General features: G+C 51.3%; 1 protein-coding gene across 1 annotated transcript in view; it reads left to right on the plus strand.

Moving 5' to 3' along the window:
- Positions 1 to 20390, plus strand: part of ANAPC2 (anaphase promoting complex subunit 2) — a 30250-nt gene extending 9860 nt beyond the window's left edge. The window contains exons 4-13 of the mRNA XM_038374260.2: positions 1556 to 1730; positions 1918 to 2037; positions 2565 to 2682; positions 10478 to 10659; positions 10852 to 10993; positions 11979 to 12054; positions 12719 to 12922; positions 15262 to 15391; positions 18869 to 19104; positions 19826 to 20390. Coding sequence (XP_038230188.1) covers positions 1556 to 1730; positions 1918 to 2037; positions 2565 to 2682; positions 10478 to 10659; positions 10852 to 10993; positions 11979 to 12054; positions 12719 to 12922; positions 15262 to 15391; positions 18869 to 19104; positions 19826 to 20038 — 1596 coding nt within the window. The 3' untranslated portion in view covers positions 20039 to 20390. The remainder of the gene's footprint in view (positions 1 to 1555; positions 1731 to 1917; positions 2038 to 2564; positions 2683 to 10477; positions 10660 to 10851; positions 10994 to 11978; positions 12055 to 12718; positions 12923 to 15261; positions 15392 to 18868; positions 19105 to 19825) is intronic.
- The last annotated feature ends 1461 nt before the right edge of the window (positions 20391 to 21851 follow it).

Genomic DNA, 21851 nt, shown 5'->3' on the forward strand with positions numbered 1-21851 from the left:
GCCAACTCTGTCCACATATCTATTCAGGGGACACCATCATAGGGCCTAATCACATCAGCCACGCTATCAGAGGCTCGTTCACCTGCGCATCTACCAATGTGATATATGCCATCATGTGCCAGCAATGCCCCTCCGCCATGTACCAGTTGGCCAAACTGGACGGTCTCTATGTAAAAGAATAAATGGACACAAATCAGATGTCAAGAATTATAACATTCAAAAACCAGTTGGAGAACACTTCAATCTCTCTGGTCACTCGATTACAGACCTAAGAGTGGCTATCCTTCAACAAAAAAGCTTCAAAAACAGACTCCAACGAGAGACTGCTGAATTGGAATTAATTTGCAAACTGGATACAATTAACTTAGGCTTGAATAGAGACTGGGAATGGATGAGTCATTACACAAAGTAAAACTATTTCCCCATGTTATTTCTCCTCCCCACCCCACCCCCCACTGTTCCTCTGATATTCTTGTTAACTGCTGGAATTAGCCTACCTTGCTTGTCACCATGAAAGTTTTTCCTCCCCCCCCTCACCCCCCGCGCTGCTGGTGATGGCTTATCTTAAGTGATCACTCTCCTTACAGTGTGTATGATAAACCCATTGTTTCATGTTCTCTGTGTGTGTGTATATAAATCTCTCCTCTGTTTTTTCCACCAAATGCATCCGATGAAGTGAGCTGTAGCTCACGAAAGCTTATGCTCTAATAAATTTGTTAGTCTCTAAGGTGCCACAAGTAATCCTTTTCTTTTTGCGAATACAGACTAACACGGCTGCTACTCTGAAACCTGTCAATGTACCTGAGGCAAATCTCGGGAGGCTAGGAAATGCAGCTCCAGTCACCCCTATCCCCCCCATAGGGATACACATACTTCATCACACGTCTCTCTCTCTCTCTCTCTCTCTCGTGCAGGTCTTGGAAGTCATCTTTGCTGCAGGTCTCGCTATTGACTTGCAACGATCTCATAGGGTACATGGTTAGTGGCTGTGCTCAGAATATAGCATATCTGCTGGATACATGAGATCTTTTGTTTTAGCAGGAGTGGCTTCTGGGATCTGTCTCATGGTGTTCCTGTGGTTTATTTCAAATCTGGCTGCATCTGCTAACTCACTCCCCCAATGCAGCTTCCTCTAGCTGTAGTGTTGGCTCTTAGGGGCCAATGATCTCTAGTCAGTGCTGGGTTTGGGCCATGGCAGAAAGCAATGCTCTTCTCAGGTGGCCAGTGTGAAGTTGTGTGCCCTGGAAGCCTGCTGTGAATGTCATAGATTCCAAGGCCAGAGGCACCATTGCAATCAGCTAGTCTGACCTCCTGTATAATACAGGCCAGAGAACTTCCCCAAAATAATTCCTACAGCAGATCTTTTGCTCTAGTCTTGATTTAAAAATTGTCAGGTGATGGAGAATGCACCATGACCCTTAGTAAATTGTTCCAATGGCTAATTACTGTCACTTAAAAAATGTACACCTTATTTCCAGTCTGCTGAAGGTGCATGGGATGATGGCTGGCACCGTTGGGTTTTGTGGCTCTCTCTATTTTCCTTCTCGTTTTGCAGTGGATCGAGAAGGTGATTGGCTGGCTTAGCAGAGTGTTCCTGCAGGACAGCCCCATGGCCCACTCCACCCCAGAGGCCAGCAGCACCCTGAAACGCTGGAGGTGCCATGTCCAGAGGTTCTTCTACCGCATCTATGCCAGCATGCGCATTGAGGAGCTCTTCAGCATCATCCGGGGTGAGCATGACCCCTGCCTGCTGCCCAGGCCGTGTTGACTTGCTCTTTCCTTGTCTGCCAGCCCAGACCTGCCTCGTGGCCATGTAGCCCTGCTTTCCCCTCCCCATGTGCCCTGGGGCGTCTTATGCTCTCCTATCGCCTCCTTATGGGGCCTAGCACCTTCTCTGACTGCTCTTTTTGTTTGTAGATTTTCCAGAGTCAAAGCCAGCTGTGGAGGATCTCAAGTTCTGCCTGGAAAGGACCAATCAGAGGCAGCAGCTACTCAGCTCCCTGAAAAGTGCTCTGGAAATGCGGCTTCTTCATCCCGGTTAGTGTTTCATCCCTCATATGTCCCCAGGAACTGGGCATGGGCCCTGAAGGGGCTGTGCATGTGTGAGTGGGGATATCCTGAAGAGCAGCTCTGCCACTGCATCCAGGGGCATGGCAAGGTGAACGTATGGTAACCATGTCCCTGCCCCCTCCGCGCTAGTGCACTCTTGGATAACAGTGTGTTGTAGGAATGCCATGTCCCAGGCCTCAAGGTTCCCTTTTCTGTGCAGTGCAGCTAGGAACCAAGTTAGAAGGTCGTCTTTGCTCGAAGGCTTCTCCAGAGTGCTTCGTGGGCTGAGCGCTCAGTCTGTGCTGAGCTGGTTTCCATTAGCTCCCATGCAGCTTCTCTGGTTGGAATCTGCTGCCAAGACACATGGAGCTTTGTCCCTCCATCTGACCAGGACACTGCAGCAAACACCTCCCCTCCAGCTCTCTGGATCTAACTAAGGCTCCCTTAGGGCCCTTCCTGGGTCCGAGCTTTGCTGTCTGCTCTGAGACTCTGCCTGTCCTTCTCCCTTGCTTTAGGAGTCAACACGTCGGACATCATTACTCTCTACATCTCAGCCATCAAGGCTTTGCGAGAACTGGACCCCTCCATGGTTATCCTGGAGGTAGCTTGTGAGCCCATCAGGAAGTACCTGAGGTAAGTGTGAATGGGACAACTTAATGAATCTGCTGATCTGCCAGTAGATTTTAAATCTGAAACCTAACATATCAAACTGGCAGATCTAGTTTAAGTGTTCTAGCTGGTAAAGGGATAGAATTTAATTAGGATAACCCCATTTTACTGAGTCCAGGGAACACTAGCTTATTAATTTTAAGTTCTAGGTTCTTTTACCTTGGACAGTATTTCTCAAATCAGGACACTTGGTTATTCTTAGCCAATTAACAGTTTATTAAATTCACAAAGAACCACCTCAGTAAACAATCATCCATTAAGCGTAGATACAGCAAACAGTCTAGGCATGTACAGAACACAAAATACCCATGCAGTCTTGTGATTAACACAAATCTGTTTTGGGGCCCAAGCAGCTATACCAAGGAATAATTGACTTACAATCTCAGGCTATTGACTCTTTAGCACTCTAATATGTTTGTCCCACTTCCAATTATTCTCCGGGAGTAAGGATGCACATGACTTAAGGCATGACTAAGAATGGAGTCCCTGCTATTGGGATTGTTTGGTATGAAGAGGACTAATTTAAAACATCAAGAGCAATTGCTTAAAGTTGTTGTGTAAGTTTTTCTTAGGCCAGTTTGCTTGGTTTTATAAAGGAGGAATATGTATATAGCATTAGTTAGTTAAAATCCAAGTATCTTTACTTGAGGTCTCATTAGAAAGAACATAGTCCCAACAAGATGGCTCTATTAGTCATGTTAAACAACACAGAGAAAAACTATCTCTAAATAAAATCTCATCACTTTGTAATCCTGGTAACAGTTGGATCGGGAGAGTCTGTCCATGTGGCTGGTACAGGTGTCGCTAGCACGTCTGGGTTCTGCAGTGTATTTGTGGGATTCACTCAGAACTCTGTCCTGTGACCCTGGAGGAAGGCAGAGGCTGTCTGTAATAGTCTGCAGAGGACTTGACTATGCCCAATAATCTACACTGGGTGGTTCCAGCACTTCCTTACTATTTGTGCTGGTGGCTCTGCCCTTTTGTGTGCCTTCTTTAATCTCTGGATGAGGGATCAAAATGAAAGTCACAAACCTCGACATATTCAGGGATACTCCCTCCCTGTGGTCTCGGCAAAGAAGGGCGTGGTAAGACTACAGTGCTGCAAAAGATCTAGCACCAACATAGAGAGGGTTGGGGAAATCGCTCTGGCTGGGTGTCTAAGCCCTTGGCTATACTACACAGTTTTGTCGGCAAAAGGCAGCTTTTGTCGACAAAACAGTGGAAATGTACGCATTACAAAGCTCCTCCCACTGACAAAACTCCTGCTTTGTCGATAAAATAAAACCACCCCGATGAGAGGTGTAGAGCTTTTTGTGGCAAAGGTAGATCAAAAAAACATCAATGTAGACGCTGCGTTCGTTAAATCGTCGTAACTGGCCTCCAGGAGGTATCCCACAATGCCCACCGTGATTGTTCTGCTCACTGTTTTGAATGTCGCTCCCCTGCATCCAGCTACACAAGCATGTGCCCCTCCCCTTTCAAAGCCCTAGGAAGTGTTGAAATCCCTCAGTGTGGAGAGTTCACATAGCTACTGCACAGCTGAGCATGTGGGCTCCTGGCAGCAAACACATTCCTGCCTGGACTACAGGGGAGGGGGTGGATCTCCTTGGTCTGTGGGGAGAGGAGGCTGTGGGAGAACTTGGGGGGAGAATCAAAATATTAATGCAGAATCCTGCTTTCCTGGGCTAGGACCACAGGGGCAGGCAGGCAGGCAGAATGGGCTGCTGCTGGGTGTGGGTAAGAGACTTGTGCTGTGCACAGCGGGGATGGAGGTGGGGGGCTGATGTCAGGGTGTCCCCCTCCCCCTGCCGGTGGTGGTCGGGGAACATGGGGACACTAGCTCTCTGTGCACCAGATTCTGACTCAGGATTGGTTGCTTCTGGCTGCTGTCTGAACTTAGAGACAGCATGCTGACACACTCACTCTCCCCCAGCGCACACACTTTCCCAACACTCGCGTGTGCGCACACGCACTCCCTCCCTCTCAGCAATGTCAGTTTGGTCAGATTACTGAGTGTTACTTTAAAAAGTGATTTACGGTGTGTGCCTTTTCGGGCACACTCAGCAATCATTATAAGGTACAAACAAACAGTGCCAGGCTCAGCACACTACAGCGACACACATTACTGTGGCTCACTGTTAAAATACTCCTTCAAGGCCTCTCTCAGCTGAATAGTCGCCCATTAGGCTCCTCTTGTAGCCTTGTGTTCATCACGCACAGCACAATACTGAAGAGCAGTGCAGGATCCATGCTTTCTGACAGACATGGCTGGGCTGCAGGTTACCAGGGCAGTTGAAAAGCAGCTGGCAATCTAGTAGGATGCCATGGGATTGAGAAACCTTCATCATGTGACATTGTCTCTGCCCCATGCGGCATTGCAAACCCTTCCCAAAGCACCCTGTGGCCAGTTGCATCGTGGGATAGCTACCCACAGTGCACTGCTCTGTGTGGTACAAGAGATGCTATTGTGGCTGTGTTCTGCCGACAGAAGAAGCATAGTGTGGACATGCAACAGCGGTTTAATTACAGTGGTGGCTGTATATCAGTGTAACTTGCATCAACAAAACTCTGTAGTATAGACAAGGCCTGAGTCAGGCACGGCCTGTCCATCTTACCTGGAGTCTGCTGTACTCTTTTCCGGGTTGAGGTGAAGGTCTCCAAACAAGGAGTTCTGTCTGTGGCTTCAGGGGTCACTCCTGCAGTCCTCTGCTTTGGGCAAACCTGCTCCTCCTGCCCCTGCTAACTGCAGCCTCCTCCCTATCATACAAGACTGACATGGCTGAAGGGGCAGGGTTAGCCCCTACCACCAGGACTTCTCTGGCACTTTCCTCTCCTGTGTGGGGTCTGTACGCCCAGTCACACTGTCCACGTGAGCATGGCTAGTTCTGGGCTCCTGCACAGTGACCAAGTTTTACACGTTGTTGCGGGTTAGTTGGAGGAGGGCAAGTCTTTTTATTTTTATTGGACACTTGCTAATGGCTGTCAGGTTTCAGGTGTTTCTGTGCTACTTCCATCGATACCCAGTAGATGGTGCTGATGTATAGTGAATTCCTCTGATCCTTTTCTTGTTGGAGGGTTTTTGTTTTGTTCATTTCAATCATCGTACTGCTGTATTACCCAGACTATTAACTGGAATGACGCCCCTCTTTAAGCAATGGTGTTTATTATTGCAAAGCTATGCCCTGGTTAGATGCTTATACCTTTCAATATTCTGTTTTGTGCCATACAACTCAGAGATTGCAAGGCCAAAAGGAACCATTGTGATCATCTAGTATGACAATCTTACACAGGCCAGAAGCCTTCCTCAACATAATTCCTAGAGCAGAGCTTTTAGAAGAACATCCAGTCTTGATTGAAAAATTGTCAGTGATGGAGAATCCACCACAACCCATGGTAGACTGTTCTTCTAGCTAATTGCTCTCACTGGTAAAAAAAAAATGTATATCTTATTTCTAGCCTGAATTTGTCTCTCTCCTAGCCATTGGATCATGTTGGACCTTTCTCGCCTAGATTGAAGAGCCCATTATTAAATATTTGTTCCCCGTGTAGGTGTGACAAAGTGGGACTGTTCTTAATGTTCTCTCTGAATATTGTGTGGGTGCCTCAATTTCCCCTATGCATTTCTTAAGTATTTTAGTGGTGGGATAAGCTGTGTGATTGTTGCAGAGCCTTAGAGGGCCAGTGTGAAGCTGTCTAGACAGAGAATGGCTGACACTCTTTCTCCTGGCAACTGATGGCCTGGGCCCCTCCCCTGCAAAGTGTGAGCTGAAGGTGTTGGAGAACAAAGAGATCAGGTGGCCTCCTGGCCCGGGAAAGAGACACAGGTGAGAAGAGGACCTGGAGAGTTCAGTTTGGAGGTGGCTGGGGAAATGGAGAGATGGACCTGACTGAGGAGTCCTGTTCTCTGTACCTACAATCTCTGTTTTAGACCATGTTCCTGTTGTCTAGTAAACCTTCTGTTTTACTGGCTGGCTGAGAGTCACGTCTGACTGCGGAATTGGGGTGCAGGGCCCACTGGCTTCCCCAGAAGCCCTGCCTGTGCAGACTTGCTGTGGGAAGTGCACAGTGTGAGAAGGAGATGCTGAATGCTCTGAGGTCAGACCCAGGAAGGTCAAAGCTGTGTAAACTTCTTCCCCTGGAGACAGTCTGCTCACAGAGAGGAGGCTCCCTTAGAGTCCTGACAGGCTTCATATGGAGTAGTTCCAGAGCATCGCCCGGTGGCAGTGGGGGCATGTATTGCACCCCATGAATGGCGCTTCTTGCAGTAAGTGACTGGGGAGCAGTAAATTGAAGGGGGATTAACGAGGACCAGGCGTGCTGAAGGCTCAGAGAAGGGTGGTTTCAGGGGGCGAAGGAGCTACGCTTAACCTCTGGGAGAGTATGACCAGCGAGAAGGACCGTTACAGTAACGGGATCCCCCTGAGGACTGCAGTGTGCAGTCTCGGGGGCAGAGGAGTCTGCGGCTTGTCCCTGGGGGAGAGGTGGTGACCTGGAGAAGGGCTGGCACACTAGAGGTTCTTCCTGGAAACCGTGGGGAGCTGAGAGCACACAGGCCTGTGAGTCCCCAACAACTTGGGAACAGCGAGGTGATGGCCTGTCACCATCTCCTTAAGAAGGACATTGTAAACCTGTGCAAAAAGAGAGGGTTACGCATTGGAAACTTCACCAAAGCACAGTTAATCGTGCAGCTGCAGGACAATGACTGCTCTAAGGAGCAGATTCCTGACCCAAATGGGGCTACAAGATGATCTGGGAGCAGCTGGAGCAGTAGCCAGGCATCCCCAAGAGTTCTGTCCCCAACCAGATGCGGGTCTTCAAGATTGGGTTCCCCATCAGGGGATCGGAGATGGATGGGATTGGAGCTGAGTCCAAGAGAGTGAGAGGACCGTGAGAGAGAGCGAGAGCCTGAGAAAGAGCGGCAGGAGCAACAGCAGCAGCATGAACTGGCAATGGTGGATCTCTTCACTGAGCCGGGAGCCAATCCTCCCATCAGGTGTCCCACGTTCAGAGTCACTGAGAAAACAGCCCAGAACCTGGAGAGGGAGGTCAAGGACATGCTGGCTTTAGAGGTGATCCAGCCGTTCAACAGCCCATGAGCCTCATCTGTGGGGCTGGTCCCCAAGAAAGATGGGTCAATCCGATTCTGTGTGGACTATTGGAAGCTTAATGCCATCACTGTGTCTGATGCCTACCCCATACCTAGGCCTGGTGAGATTCTAGAGAGGCCGGGGGGGGGGGGGGCTCATTGCCTCACTACTATGGATCTCACCAAGGGCGACTGGCAGGTACCTTTGGGCCCAGATGCCAAGTTGAAATCTGCCTTGACCACCCCTTTGAAGCTTTTTTAGTTCCTGGTCCTGCCTTTCGACCTCAAGGGGGCGTCGGCCAGCGCCGCGTGGCTTGGTTACTGAGGGGGATGGAGAACTTGGCCCTGGCGTACATTGATGACATCTGTGTGTTTATCCAGACCCCGGGAGGAACACATGTCCCAGGTGAAGAGGGTGCTGGGCTGCCCCAAGGGGGCAGGACTGACGGTAAAAGCTGAAAAGCGTAAGGTGGAGATGATCAGAGATTGGCCTGTTCCCCAGGCCTTTATTGGGATGGCGGGGTACTACTGGAAGTTTGTACCCCACTTGAGCTCCCTAGCTACCCTATCACTGAGCTATGTAAGAAGGGTAAGCCATACAAGCTGGTCTGGACTGAGCAATGCCAGAGGGAGGCTCTAATCCAGGGGCCGGTAAATCTGGTAAACCCAGACTTTGCCAAGGCCTTTACAGTGTTCACCAATGCCTCAGACACAGGGCTGGGTGTGGTGCTGATGCAAGCTAATTATAAGTGGGAGAGACACCCCATCGAGTACCTGAGCAAGAAGCTGCTGCCCCGGGAGCAGAATTATGTGGCCATAGAGAAGAAATGCCTGGCCATGGTGCAGGCCCTTAAAAAGCTGCGGCCGTACCTATTTGGGTGGCGCTTTACTGTGTATACTGACCACTCTGCCTCGACGTGGCTGCATCCAATGAAAGGGGCTGATGCCAAGCTGCTGGTGACAGACACACCTGGTCAGAGGGTGGCCAAGGTTAAGATGGGGGCTCTTAACCAAGAGAGCCCGAATCACGGCCTCCAGACTGGAGCGCTGGGAGAAGACCTGATCCCAGTTTGAACCCCAGGGGTTTTGGGATGGCAAAAGGGCACGGGCCGCATAAACCTTCCCAAATGCAGCCTGCGAGTGCCATCGAGCATGCCCAACTTAAGGGAGGGCGTGAAACTGGAAGGGCCTGGTGTAACTCTCACTAAGGAATCGGAGAGATGCTGGGGCATCCATGGGAACGTTGGTGGGTTCGAACTTCCCCAGGTCACCAGCTAAAGTGACCCGTTCAGTTTGGTCTCAAAGGGGGGAGAGATGTGACAAAGTGGGACTGTTCTTAATGTTCTCTCTGAATACTGTGTGGATGCCTCAGTTTCCCCTATGCATTTCTTAAGTATCTTGGTGGTGGGATAAGCTGTGTGATTGTTACAGAACCTTAGAGGGCCAGTATGAGGCTGTCTAGACAGAGAATGGCTGACACCCTGTCTCCTGGCAACTGATGGCCTGGGCCTCTCCCCTGCAAGGTGTGAACTGAAGGTGTTGGAGAACAAAGAGATCAGGTGGCCTCCTGGCCCCAGAAAGGGGCAAAGGAGAGAGGAGGGGCAGTAGAGTTTCAATTTGGAGGTAGCTGGGGAAATGGAGGGAGGGTCAGAGGAGGCTCTGGCCTCCCTTCCCTTCTCTTCCCTCCCCCCCCCCCCCCCCCGATGGACCTGACTGAGGAGTCCTGTTCTCTGTACCTACAAGCTCTGATTTTGACCATGTTCCTGTTGTCTAATAAACCTTCTGTTTTACTGGCTGGCTGAGAGTCATGTTTGACTGCAGAATTGGGGTGCAGGGCCCATGACCTTACCCAGGACCTTGCCTGTGCGGATTCGCTGTAGGAAGTGCACGGTGTGAGAAGGGGATGCCAAATGCTCCGAGGTCAGACCCAGAAAGGTCAAAGCTGTGTAAGCTTCTTGCTCTGGAGGCAGTCTGCTCACAGAAAGGAGGCTCCCCCAGAGTCCTGACTGGCTTCATGATGGAGTAGTTCCAGAGCATCGCCTGGTGACACTGTGACAGTAGGTACTTGAAGACCGTGGTCAGATCATCCCTTAACCTTCTCTTTCTTGAGCTAAATAGATTGAACTTCTGGAGTCTGTCACTATAAAGCATGTTTTCTTATCCTATAATCATTCTCATAGCTCTTCTCTGAATCCTGTCCAATTTATCAACATCCTTCTTGAATTGAGCACACCGGAAATTCCACATAGTATTCCAGTAGCAGTCGCACCAGTGCCAAATACAGAGGTGAAATAAGATTCCCCTGTCTATGCATCCCAGGTTCATATTAGCTCTTTTGGTCACATAGTCATGGCTGATTATCCACAACAACCCCCAAATCTTTTTCAGAGTCACTGCTTTCCAGGATAGAGGCCCCCACCCTGTAAGTGTGGTTTACGTTCTTTTTCTGAGGTGTATACATTTACATTTAGCCACATTAAAATGCATATTGTTTGCCTATGCCCAGTTTACCAAGCGATCTGGTCCTCTTCGTTAATGACCTGTGCAGTTTATAATTTACTACTCCACCAGTTTTTGTGTTTGACATCTGTACATCTCATGCCAGGCTGGGCTGTGCTTACTCCTTTGCTGACACTCCCCCCACCCCCCATTTCATCTCCTGTTTTCGGACAGGACCAGGGAGGACACAGTGCGGCAAATTGTGGCAGGTCTAACGGGCGATGCCGAAGGGTCTGGTGACTTAGCCAATGAGCTCTCAAAAGCTGACCCAGTGACGCTGGAAAATGGCCAGGAGAGTGATGATGACATGTCTGAGCCAGAGGACTGGCTGCCTGACCCAGTTGATGCTGACCCAGGTGAGACACTAGGATCGGAGCCACCGCAGCTGCCCCCATCCTGACCTGAATGTTCCGCAGCCCATGACTTCCTCCTTGTTCCCTTTTATGGTGTTGTGAGTGAGCACTGCTTGTCCCCAGGCCCTCTGTGGGGCAGAGCCTGGGGAAGTGGGGAGACTGTCTCTCATGTTCTGTTCTGGCATGTCTTCTTAGGGAAGTTGAGTTCCAAGCGCCGGTCCTCGGACATCATCAGCCTGCTGGTGAGCATCTATGGGAGCAAGGATCTGTTCATCAATGAGTACCGCACGCTGTTGGCTGACCGTCTGCTTCACCAGTTCAACTACAGCGCTGAAAGGTGAGGCCTGCACCCACCCCCGGGATCTGCAGGGGAGATGCTCCAGGCAGGTAGTCCCAGGAAAGGCCTTGTCTGATGTGGGGCTGTCTCTGCAGTTCTGGATTCCCAGCCTGAAATCCATGATCCCACCCACTGAGCTGTGGCTGTCTACTTGGACACTTGTCGTCGGAGGGAGACTGGAGTGAAATGGCCTCTGGCTTTGTGTGGCTAGCACCAGGAGAGCAGCATGAGCCATCAGGGGCAGGGAACCTGGCAGTGCAGGCCAGAATCTTTTGAAGGGAAGGTCAGCCACAGAGCTGAATCCTTGGCCTCTCAGTCTGAAGGCCGTCCTGAGCCCAGCTGGCTGCACAGTGTACCCTGTGCAGCCCCGAGACACTAGGAAGAGGACACTGTGCTGCTCAGTGAGGAAAAAGAATTGGAGTCCAGGGAAGAGAGCAGGCTTTGCCCTTCCCCAGGATCCTCCTGGCTCCGTCACATCTGCTTCAGGGGCACTGAAGGCCTGCAGAGGCTGTTATGTGGGGAGGCAGTATTGCCCAGTAGGAAGAGCATGGGACTGGGAATCAGGAGACCTGGGTTTTATCCCCAGCTCTGCCTCTAGCTTGTTTGCTGACCTTGGGCAAGTCGCATTGGTTCCTGCACCTTTAGAATGGGGCTAATGAAAGCCAGGCGCTCTGGCATGAATAGCTGGCAAGGGGGCCAGGCATGCTCCTGTGTTGTTAGTTAGGGATGGCCAGGGCAGATACAAACTGCCAGCCCAACGGCAGGGGGATGGGAAATTCCTGCAGCAGCTCCAGGCTCAGAGGGGTGAATGATGGATGCAGGCATGTCCCTCCTCACTCAAATGCCTGGGACCATCTACCTAAGAGAGCAGAGACTGCAGGGGCAGCGTGTTCCAAGGGACTGCCATTCCCTGCTGTGCTCTGTGTGGGGTGCTCAGCTTCTCTTTCCCAGTGTCTTGCTTGTGATCCTCTGCCTCTGTCATCAGGGAAATCCGCAACGTGGAGCTGCTGAAGCTGCGATTTGGCGAAGCCCAGATGCACTATTGTGAGGTCATGTTAAAAGTAGGTTCTTGATGATCCAGCACCAGGGCTTGGTGCGTGCTCCACAGCACGTCTTGGGGTGTCTCAGAGAATGGCAGCCAGGGGTGGCCTGTGGGATGCTTGTCTTAAATCTGAGCCCGTTCCTTGGAGAGGGGCCTCTGGGGGTATTGCAGAGTAAGGGGGGGCCTTTTGGAGGGGGACGGAAGCACCATGGGGAATGAGAGGGGCTCCCTAGGACTCTGGGTGAGAGATGGAGGGGAATCCATGGGGAGTGAGGGTGATGTGGGGGTCCCAGAACTGTGATCAGAGTCTTTCCATATTTGAGCCCTTGAGTGGGTTGGGCTGGTGAGTCTGGGGCTGTCATCCCATCTGTCACTAGAGCAGGTACAGCAGAGGCAGCAACTTGGCTGCAGGTGTGGGGCAATCTCCGCTTCTCCCTGGTGGACTGTGCTAAAGTCAGTCTGGTGCTCTCCTCAGTGGATAGTGGGGACAAACAGACACCTAATGTCCCGATCCTCCCCTTCAGACAGTTCTCATGCCCCCTTCCCCAGCTCATGTCTTTTCCTTTGTGATGGCCCCTGTGACCTCTGGCCTGCTGTGGGGCCCAGCCCTGGCTCTGTTTCGGAGCCTGGCCAGGAGAAGAGCAGGCACTTTGAGCTGGGTGCTGTGTCCTGCTTCTCCCCAGGATATGGCTGACTCGCGGCGCATTAACACCAACATCCGTGATGAGGAAGAGAAGCTCCCAGAGGAGGAGAGGCCCCCATTTAGCCTCGTTGCTGTCATCCTGTCTAGCGAGTTCTGGCCGCCACTGAAAGAGGAGAAGCTGGAGCTCCCTGAGCAAATTAAGGAGGCCATGGAAGCCTATTCCAAGAAGTATGAGAAGTTAAAGGTGAGGGAGTCCTGTGGTGTGTCTAGCTAGGGCAGGGGGTGCCTTGCAGTTAGCAATGGGGGACAATTGGCACCCACGAGAGAATACAGAGCGGGACTCCTTCACCCTTGGCTTTGGAGAACCTGTTCCACCAGGGCCTTCAGAGCAGATGGAGAAGCTGGAGGCAGCACGGAGGGTAATTAGAAAGAGAAATGGTTGATTGCTGCCAAAGCTGTGTTCTTGGCCCTTCCAAAGTGCTGTTGCTCTCCATCTGGTTCCACTTGTTGCCTGCATCCCTGGCAATGCACGTCTCCTCCTGGGTCCTTGGTCTTCTCACCTCGTCTCTTGTAGCCCTTTGTGGCAGAAGACACCTCTGTCCAGGCACCTTTAACTAGACCTTGTGTCAAGGTGGAGGCTGCAGGACGGGTGGGCAAACTGCGACCAGCGGGCTGGATCCGGCCTCTCAGGGCTTTGGATCTGGCCCGCGGGATTGTCCCCCATGGTTCCGCAGGCCCTGCGCTGGCACCACGTCCCTGGGGCCCCGGGGGAGGGGGAGCGGAGGGCTTTGTGTGTTGTCCTTGCCTCCATTGGCCAGGAATGGGGAACCGCAGCCAATGGGAGCTTTGGGGGGGTACCTGGAGGTGTGGCAAGGGCAACGCGCGGAGCCCTGTAGGTTTTCCCTCCTCCCCCCTCCCCCCCGGGCTGTGCAGGGATTTGGAGCCAGCCACTTCCCGGAGCAGTGCTGCATGGGGCCAGGGCAGGCGTGCAGGGAGCCTGCCCTGGCCCCGGTGTGCACTGCTGCCACCCCAGAGCTGCTTTAGGTAAGCGGTGCTGGGCCAGAGCCCAAAGCCCTCCTGCACCCTACCCCTCAACTCCCTGCCCTAAGCCCCCTGCCTGCACCTTGCATCCCAACTCCCTGCCCTGAGCCCCCTGCCACACCCTGCACTGTTCCCGCACCCCAACCCCCTTCCCTGCATGCCCTGCTGTACTCTGCCCCAATCCCTTGCCCTGAGCCCGTTCCTGCACACTCCTCCTCACCCCCTCCCACACCCTGCACTCCCTCCTGAACCCCAAACCCCTGCCCCAGCCCTGCATACAATTTCCCCACCCAGATGTGGCCCTCGGCCCAGAAAGTTTGCCCACCCCTGCTCCAGGAACTCCTTCCCCTCTACAAAGAGGTGAGGGGTTCTCATCTCTGTGGAGCCAGCTGTATGGACTTACCCAGGCTGCTGCATGCCAGGCAGAGCAGAGAGCAAACATTAATAAGACCAAAGAGCCAGTTTGTAGGATGCCTGCTGGCTGAGGCCAGCCCTGCACAATGGCAGTGGTTTAACAGAAAGGGTGATTTTATCCCTATGTAGGAAACCTGGGGCAGCTCTGTGTGTGGATGCTCCCATATTGATTTCACACAGCTTAGAGCAGTTTAGTTTGTGTGAATACATTCTACAGGCACAAGCTAAACCAGTAGAACCTGTTTAAAACCATTATAAATGTTCACGCATGAGTGCATCAGCTTAGCAAAAGCAACTGACTTCAAAGCAGCGAGAGATCTATGTGCCCGGAAACCCGGTTGGGTCTCATGAGCTAACCTCCATACAGCGGCCTCAGCATGGGGAGAGCAAATGGAAACCTGGCATCTTGTGAATTCAGTCCCCGCTGCCCACCCTCTTGCTGTCTGAGATCCAATTCTGTCTGTGGCCGAGAGTTGGCCGGGTTGGGGGGCTTTCTGGGATCATTGTCATGCCAGACAGCCTGTCTGTGTCTAGCCTTCCCCTAATAGGCATTTGCTGATGGGGAGAGAAGATGCGCATGGTGTGGGGTGCCAGTGCCCTCCCCACCTCCAGGAGACTGTCTAGGGAGGAAATGCCAAATAGCCTCTGTCTAATGGTTTACGTCCCTGGCCCAGTGGCCAGAGGGCTCTCAGCCTACGAGGTGGCGCCCATTCCCACCTTGGAGAGGCTGCGTCACTCCTAATGGAATCCTGCTCCGACTGAATAGCGCTTCTGGATAGAAACGAGTCCATCTGCCCTCAGGCATTCTTCCCAATCTGCCCTGCTGCAGCACACCCTGAAGAGGTGATGCAGAGCCAATGTCAGAAAGGGAGGGACTGGGCAATGGCCTGTACGGGCAGGGAGGGGCGGAAGAGGTTGGGCCAAGAGGGCTGAGCAACTGTTGGGGGTGGGGGGGCGGCCCGTGGGGGTGTGCTTCTGTCTTGTGGGAGAGCAGTGGCTGTGTGGGGCTGAGCACGGTGCAGGCTGCAGGGAGTGGCTGTTCTAGTCGTGAGTGGCAGTCAGTGTGATAAGTCAGTGAGTGACCTGTCATGCATGTGAAGTGCGAGCAGCTGCTGCTTCTGCTTCCAGGCCATGAGGACTCTCAATTGGAAGCATCACCTGGGCCTGGTGAACCTGGATGTGGAGCTGGCGGATCGCACTGTCTCCCTCTCCGTGTCTCCTGTGCATGCAGCCATCATCCTGCACTTCCAGAGCAAGAGTGAGTGAGGCCAGGTGGGCCCAGCCACCCTCCCTGGTGTCAAGTATCGGAGGGGTAGCCGTGTTACTCTGGATCTGTAAAAGCGGCAAAGAGTCCTGTGGCACCTTATAGACTAACAGATGTATTGGAGCATAAGCTTTTGTGGGTGAATACCTACTTCGTCGGATGCATGTAGTGGAAATTTCCAGAGGCAGGTATAAATATGCAAGCAAGAATCAGGCTAGGGATAACGAGGTTAATTCAATGAGGGAAGATGAGGCCCTTTTCTAGCAGCTGAGGTGTGATCACCAAGGGAGGAGAAACTGCTTTTGTAGTGGGCTTTTGTAGTTGTGTTCACTACAGCCCTGTGCTGGGCAGGACAGGCACCTTCTGCTCACACAGACCTAACACTTGGAGGTTTCAGAGTAGCAGCCATGTTAGTCTGTATTCACAAAAAGAAAAGGAGTACTTGTGGCACCTTAGAGACTAACCAATTTATTTGAGCATAAGCTTTCGTGAGCTACAGCTCACTTCATCGGATGCATTCGGTGGAAAATACAGTGGGGAGATTTATATACACACACACACACACACACAGAGAACATGAAACAATGGGTTTTATCATACACACTGTAAGGAGAGTGATCGCTTAAGATGAGCCATCACCAGCAGCATGGGGGGGAAAGGAGGAAAACCTTTCATGGTGATAATCAAGGTGGGCCATTTCCAGCAGTTAACAAGAACATCTGAGGAACAGTGTGGGGTGGGGTGGGGGGGAGAGATAACATGGGGAAATAGTTTTACTTTATGTAATGACCCATCCACTCCCAATCTCTATTCAAGCCTAAGTTAATTGTATCCAGTTTGCAAATTAATTCCAATTCAGCAGTCTCTCGTCGGAGTCTGTTTCTGAAGTCTTTTTGGTGAAGGGTAGCCACTCTCAGGTCTGTAATTGAGTGACCGGACAGATTGAAGTGTTCTCCAACTGGGTTATGAATGTTATAATTCTTGATGTCTGATTTGTGTCCATTTATTCTTTTACGTAAAGACTGTCCAGTTTGACCAATGTACATGGCAGAGGGGCATTGCTGGCACATGATGGCATATATCACATTGGTAGATGCGCAGGTGAATGAGCCTCTGATAGTGTGGCTGATGTGATTAGGCCCTATGATGGTGTCCCCTGAATAGATATATGGACAGAGTTGGCTACGGGCTTTGTTGCGAGAATAGGTTCCTGGGTTAGTGGTTCTGTTGTGTGGTGTGTGGTTGCTGGTGAGTATTTGCTTCAGATTGGGGGGCTGTCTGTAAGCAAGGACTGGCCTGTCTCCCAAGATCTGTGAGAGTGATGGGTCGTCCTTCAGGATAGGTTGTAGATCCTTGATGATGCGTTGGAGAGGTTTTAGTTGGGGGCTGAAGGTGATGGCTAGTGGCGTTCTGTTATTTTCTTTGTTGGGCCTGTGCTGTAGTAGGTGACTTCTGGGTACTCTTCTGGCTCTGTCAATCTGTTTCTTCACTTCAGCAGGTGGGTATTGTAGTTGTAGGAATGCATGATAGAGATCTTGTAGGTGTTTGTCTCTGTCTGAGGGGTTGGAACAAATGCGGTTATATCGTAGAGCTTGGCTGTAGACAATGGATCGAGTGGTATGATCTGGATGAAAGCTAGAGGCATGTAGGTAGGAATAGTGGTCAGTAGGTTTCCGATATAGGGTGGTGTTGTCACATAAACAACAGACAGGCCCCCAACCTGAAGCAAATACTCACCAGCAACCACACACCACACAACAGAACCACTAACCCAGGAACCTATTCTCGCAACAAAGCCTGTTGCCAACTCTGTCCATATATCTATTCAGGGGACACCATCATAGGGCCTAATCACATCAGCCACACTATCAGAGGCTCATTCACCTGCGCATCTACCAATGTGATATATGCCATCATGTGCCAGCAATGCCCCTCTGCCATGTACATTGAAGAGACTGGACAGTCTCTTCGTAAAAGAATAAATGGAGACAAATCAGACGTCAAGAATTATAACATTCAAAACCCAGTTGGAGAACACTTCAATCTGTCTGGTCACTTGATTACAGACCTGAGTGTGGCTACCCTTCATCAAAAAGACTTCAGAAACAGACTCCAACGAGAGACTGAATTACAATTAATTTGCAAACTGGATACAATTAACTTTAGGCTTGAATAGAGACTGGGAGTGGATGGGTCATTACACAAAGTAAAACTATTTCCCCATGTTGTTTCTCCCCCCCACCCCCCACTGTTCCTCAGACGTTCTTGTTAACTGCTGGAAATGGCCCGCCTTGCTTGTCACCATGAAAGGTTTTCCTCCTTTTCCCCCCACTGCTGCTGGTGATGGCTCATCTTAAGTGATCACTCTCCTTACAGTTTTCAGAGTAGCAGCCGTGTTAGTCTGTATTCGCAAAAAGAAAAGGAGTACTTGTGGCACCTTAGAGACTAACAAATTTATTAGAGCATAATCTTTCGAGTGAGCTGTAGCTCACGAAAGCTTATGCTCTAATAAATTTGTTAGTCTCTAAGGTGCCACAAGTACTCCTTTTCTTTTTGTGAACACTTGGAGACTTAGGGTAGCAGATCCAGAGCCCACTGAATCTGGCCATGGGCTGCTACTCTTAGTGCTTTCCCGAGAGAGGCCGTTCCCCTGCACAGCAGCTCAGCACACAGCCTGCTTTCAGGAACACATTGCGCAGATACCCCCCCTCACTACTCTTGCCCACTTGCAGCTCCTCCCTCAGTTCCCACCACATCTGCCTGCTCCCTCCCTGCTCTCACACCCTGCCCCACAGCTCCCTCCTTCTGGTGGTGCCAGTTCAGTGCCATCCCAAGCGCAGAAAGATTGCAGCAGTTCCCTCTGAGTAGCCTGTTCAGTGACTTCCTAGGTTGGAGATGTTTGGAGGCCGGGGTGGGACGACTGTTGAGATGAAAGGGGACGTGATAGAGGAGTGAATCTGATTTTTGTATTCGGTGAAACTGCAGGGCAGCAGTGCTGGCACTGGCAAAAGGAAATCTTTCTTTCACACAACATAGTTAGCCTGAAGAACCCATTGTTACAAGAGGTTAGAGAAGCCAAGTGCTTAACAGGCTTCAGAAAAGACCTGGCCATTGATATGGATAATACAAACATCCACTGTTACATTAGAAGGGCTAGAATCCAGCGTAGGCATCTAAGCCTGCCCTTCACATACAGGATTTGGGATAAACGTGATCCCGGAATAGCCCACCATGATGATTCTTGCCCTTCCTGTGCAGGCTGGTTTGATAGGAAGTTGCTGCTGGGGATAGGCCACTGGGCTAGAGGGAGTGCTAATGTGATCTGCTCTGGCATTGCCTGTGCTGATGGTATGCAGGCCTGTGTGGTGGCGGTGTTATCTTGATGCTGGGCTGGGTATTCCTCTGCTGAGTCCAATTCCCATACCAGGAAGTGACTCTGCTCTTCCTCATGGTGCCTGTGGTCTCCCTCAGGTACGTGGACGTTGGCGGAGCTGAGTGAACTGCTGAAGGTTCCTGTGACATCGCTGAGGCGTAAGATGACCCTGTGGCTGCAGCAGGGTGTCTTACGGGAGGATCCCCAGGGCACATTCACAGTGATTGAGGAGGAGCAGAAGGATCAGGTGGAGAAGGTGGTTCTGATAGACAGTGATGAAGAAGGTGACTCTGCCATGGCATCACAGGCTGACCAGAAAGAGGAGGAGTTGCAGGTACTTTCCTGAGCACCTTGGGTGTTTCCAGGGTGGGGAGACCCTCGCCATTCCTTTGTGTGGTGGTTTGTTTGTTCTGTTCCAGTCACCTCCAGTTAGCAGCATGACCAATCTAGGGTGAATGGGGCTAATGCTCCCACCTCAAGGCTGGGCTACAAGGCACAGGCTAGGAGCCAGCCATACACAGTATCTCCAGTCTCTGGAGGGACTTTTGTCCCAGAACCAGCTGCTTTCAGAGGGCCCCAAGAATTCCTAAAAGCAGTAATAAGCCATCTCCTCTGGCTTGGAATGGCCCAAGGCTCCACCATTCTTCCTGGGTTCCTCAGAAGGGGCGTGAAGTCCAGCAGCCAGAAAGGTTAGGGTCAGTCATTAGGGATTCTGTGGGCACTGGGAGAGGATAAAGAGAGCTGCCATGGAACATGGAGGGATTCAGCCTGCACTTGGCCACGGAGAGTTGTTGGCGCACTGTTGGCCAGAGCTTGTTCTCCAGCATTGTGTCCTAAAACGCCTAGCTCTACTGTTAGGCATTGACCATGCAAAGGGTGGGTCTGAAAAGCAGCAGAGTGTAACACATGCATTGTCAGCTCTGCAAATCCCTTTCAGGCTGTTTCGAGGTGAACATATGCTCCCAGTCTCTGTTCCCTGATTTGTAGTAAAGCATGTGGGATGCCAAGGTTGGGGTGTGGTTGGGATTTACCCCTACCTTTGTGTTCCCCTGCAGCTTTTCTGGACGTACATTCAGGCGATGCTGACCAACCTGGAGAGCTTGTCCTTGGAGCGGATTCACAGCATGCTGAAGATGTTTGTGATGACAGGTCCTGTGGTGACAGAGATTGACATCCAGGAGCTACAAGGCTTCCTCCAGAAGAAAGTCCGGGACCAGCAACTCATCTACTCTGGCGGTGTCTATCGCCTGCCTAAGAACTGCAGCTAGAATGCGAGCCTCCCCACCAATCCCTGGGCACTGTGCTCCCTTGCAGTCTTTCTGCCTGCATTCAGCACCTCCGTTATACTTGCTTCAGGTGACATCCAGGTGCCCCTGTTAAGCACAGGTTCTGCCTCTCTGCTGGGTTGCTGTGGTTTCTGGGATGCTCTTTCTCCCCGTTGGCTGCCCTTTGCATGGTGGTAGCTCAGTAGTACTCTGGACTGAAGCACAGTGCACCTGGAGAGCTCCTTTGAGCTGGGCCTAGCAGAGGAGTTGGTGCCAGCAAGCCCATTTTGTCCTGTGTGTTGGTGTCTAGGGCCCATTTCCCTGGTTAATAAAAACGCTAGCCATGTTTCTCTTAGAATGCATTGACTCCTTTCTTCCCTTCTGGCACCCCGGCAGAGCCCTCTGGCATCCCCTCTCCCTGGGCTGGAGGAGCTGGTATGGCCTGAATTCCAGTGTTTGCAGGGAAAGATGCTCTCCGCTCTCTCACTCGGGCCTCCTCGCAGTCTGTGCAGCTCACAGCCCATGTAGGGGAAGGTGGGGCTCTTGGCTGTAAGAGCCATCTGGGTCCTGTAATGCGGCTGGAGCAGCCTTCTACAGCTGGCTGTGGTGAGTGAGGCCACACTTAAGGCACAGAGGGAGAAGAGGATTCTTTTTGCCATACTTGTCTTGGCATAGGCAGAGGAAAAGCTTTTGTGCAGGCTCACCACTCTGTAGGACTCTCCCAGGGAGATGGGAGCTGACCATTCAAATGGGAGGTGGGGGGGCAGCCATTTCAACCTGCAGCTGCCGTTGGCCTGTGGCACTGGGTAGCAAGGGAGCAGGCAATAATTGGCCAAATGCGACCCTATGGTACAGGTGTTGGGAGTCACTTGGTGATGTAGGCTGATCATGGGGAGAATCAAATCCAGAACTGTTCAAACAAACAGCTTCATGGAATTCTGCTGTTCTAATGTGTGTCCATTGTGTATGAAACCCACTCCAGAGGTGCATGAGCAAACGAGATCGGAATCTAGAAACAGCAGTCTCAATTGGGCTGCATTGTGAACATCCTCATGGGCCTGCTCCCCACCAAGACACAGAGGGCTAGGCAGCCACAGTCAACCCTCCGTTTCCTCTTACCACCTGTGGCGGCAAGATGGAATGAGCAGTGTTCTCCCGCTACCCTTTGGTGGAATTTTCTTGCAGTTTCCTCTAGTTCCTTAGCTAGATTTAAATCCCAGAAAAATTCCCTGTTAAATTATTTTTTCAAAAATTAATTAATTGATTAAATTTCTCCTAGGTTCTTTGCATCATGATCTTAACCTAAAATGGTAAATTCGGTGTCCTTGGGGGCTTCACGCTCTGTCCTCCTTGCCCTAAACTCATTCCACTCACATACAGCCAGAGCTGCTGTCTTTTGTCTTGGCGAGAGCCATTTGGTATTGTACAGCTCGGTTTGCAGTTCTTTTCTAACAAGGCAAGATAATCCAGGGACACTCACCTGAAGCTGTATTTTGGTTGCTTGAGAAAGGAACTGTAGACCCCAAAGAACAGGCAATGACCGACCAGATGGAACTGGTTACTAGGGACACTGGCTGACTTGGACTTAAAGTTGGACCAGCTAAAAATCCTCAGTGCCATCAGACAAAGATCCAAGAACCAAAGACCACCTTGGTACCTGCTACCACTGTGGCACTGAAGGCCAGTGCCACCTCCTCACCAAGGCCAGGGAGATCTGATCACGGGGCAGACATGATTTCTGATACTGATCTCCCTTTTTCCACAAGGAGAAGCTTCAGCCCTTCTTCTTGTTCCAGGAACTAAGCTTGCTCATAGG

Source organism: Dermochelys coriacea, chromosome 16 (genome assembly GCF_009764565.3).
Source record: "Dermochelys coriacea isolate rDerCor1 chromosome 16, rDerCor1.pri.v4, whole genome shotgun sequence".
NCBI classification, from domain to species: domain Eukaryota; kingdom Metazoa; phylum Chordata; order Testudines; family Dermochelyidae; genus Dermochelys; species Dermochelys coriacea.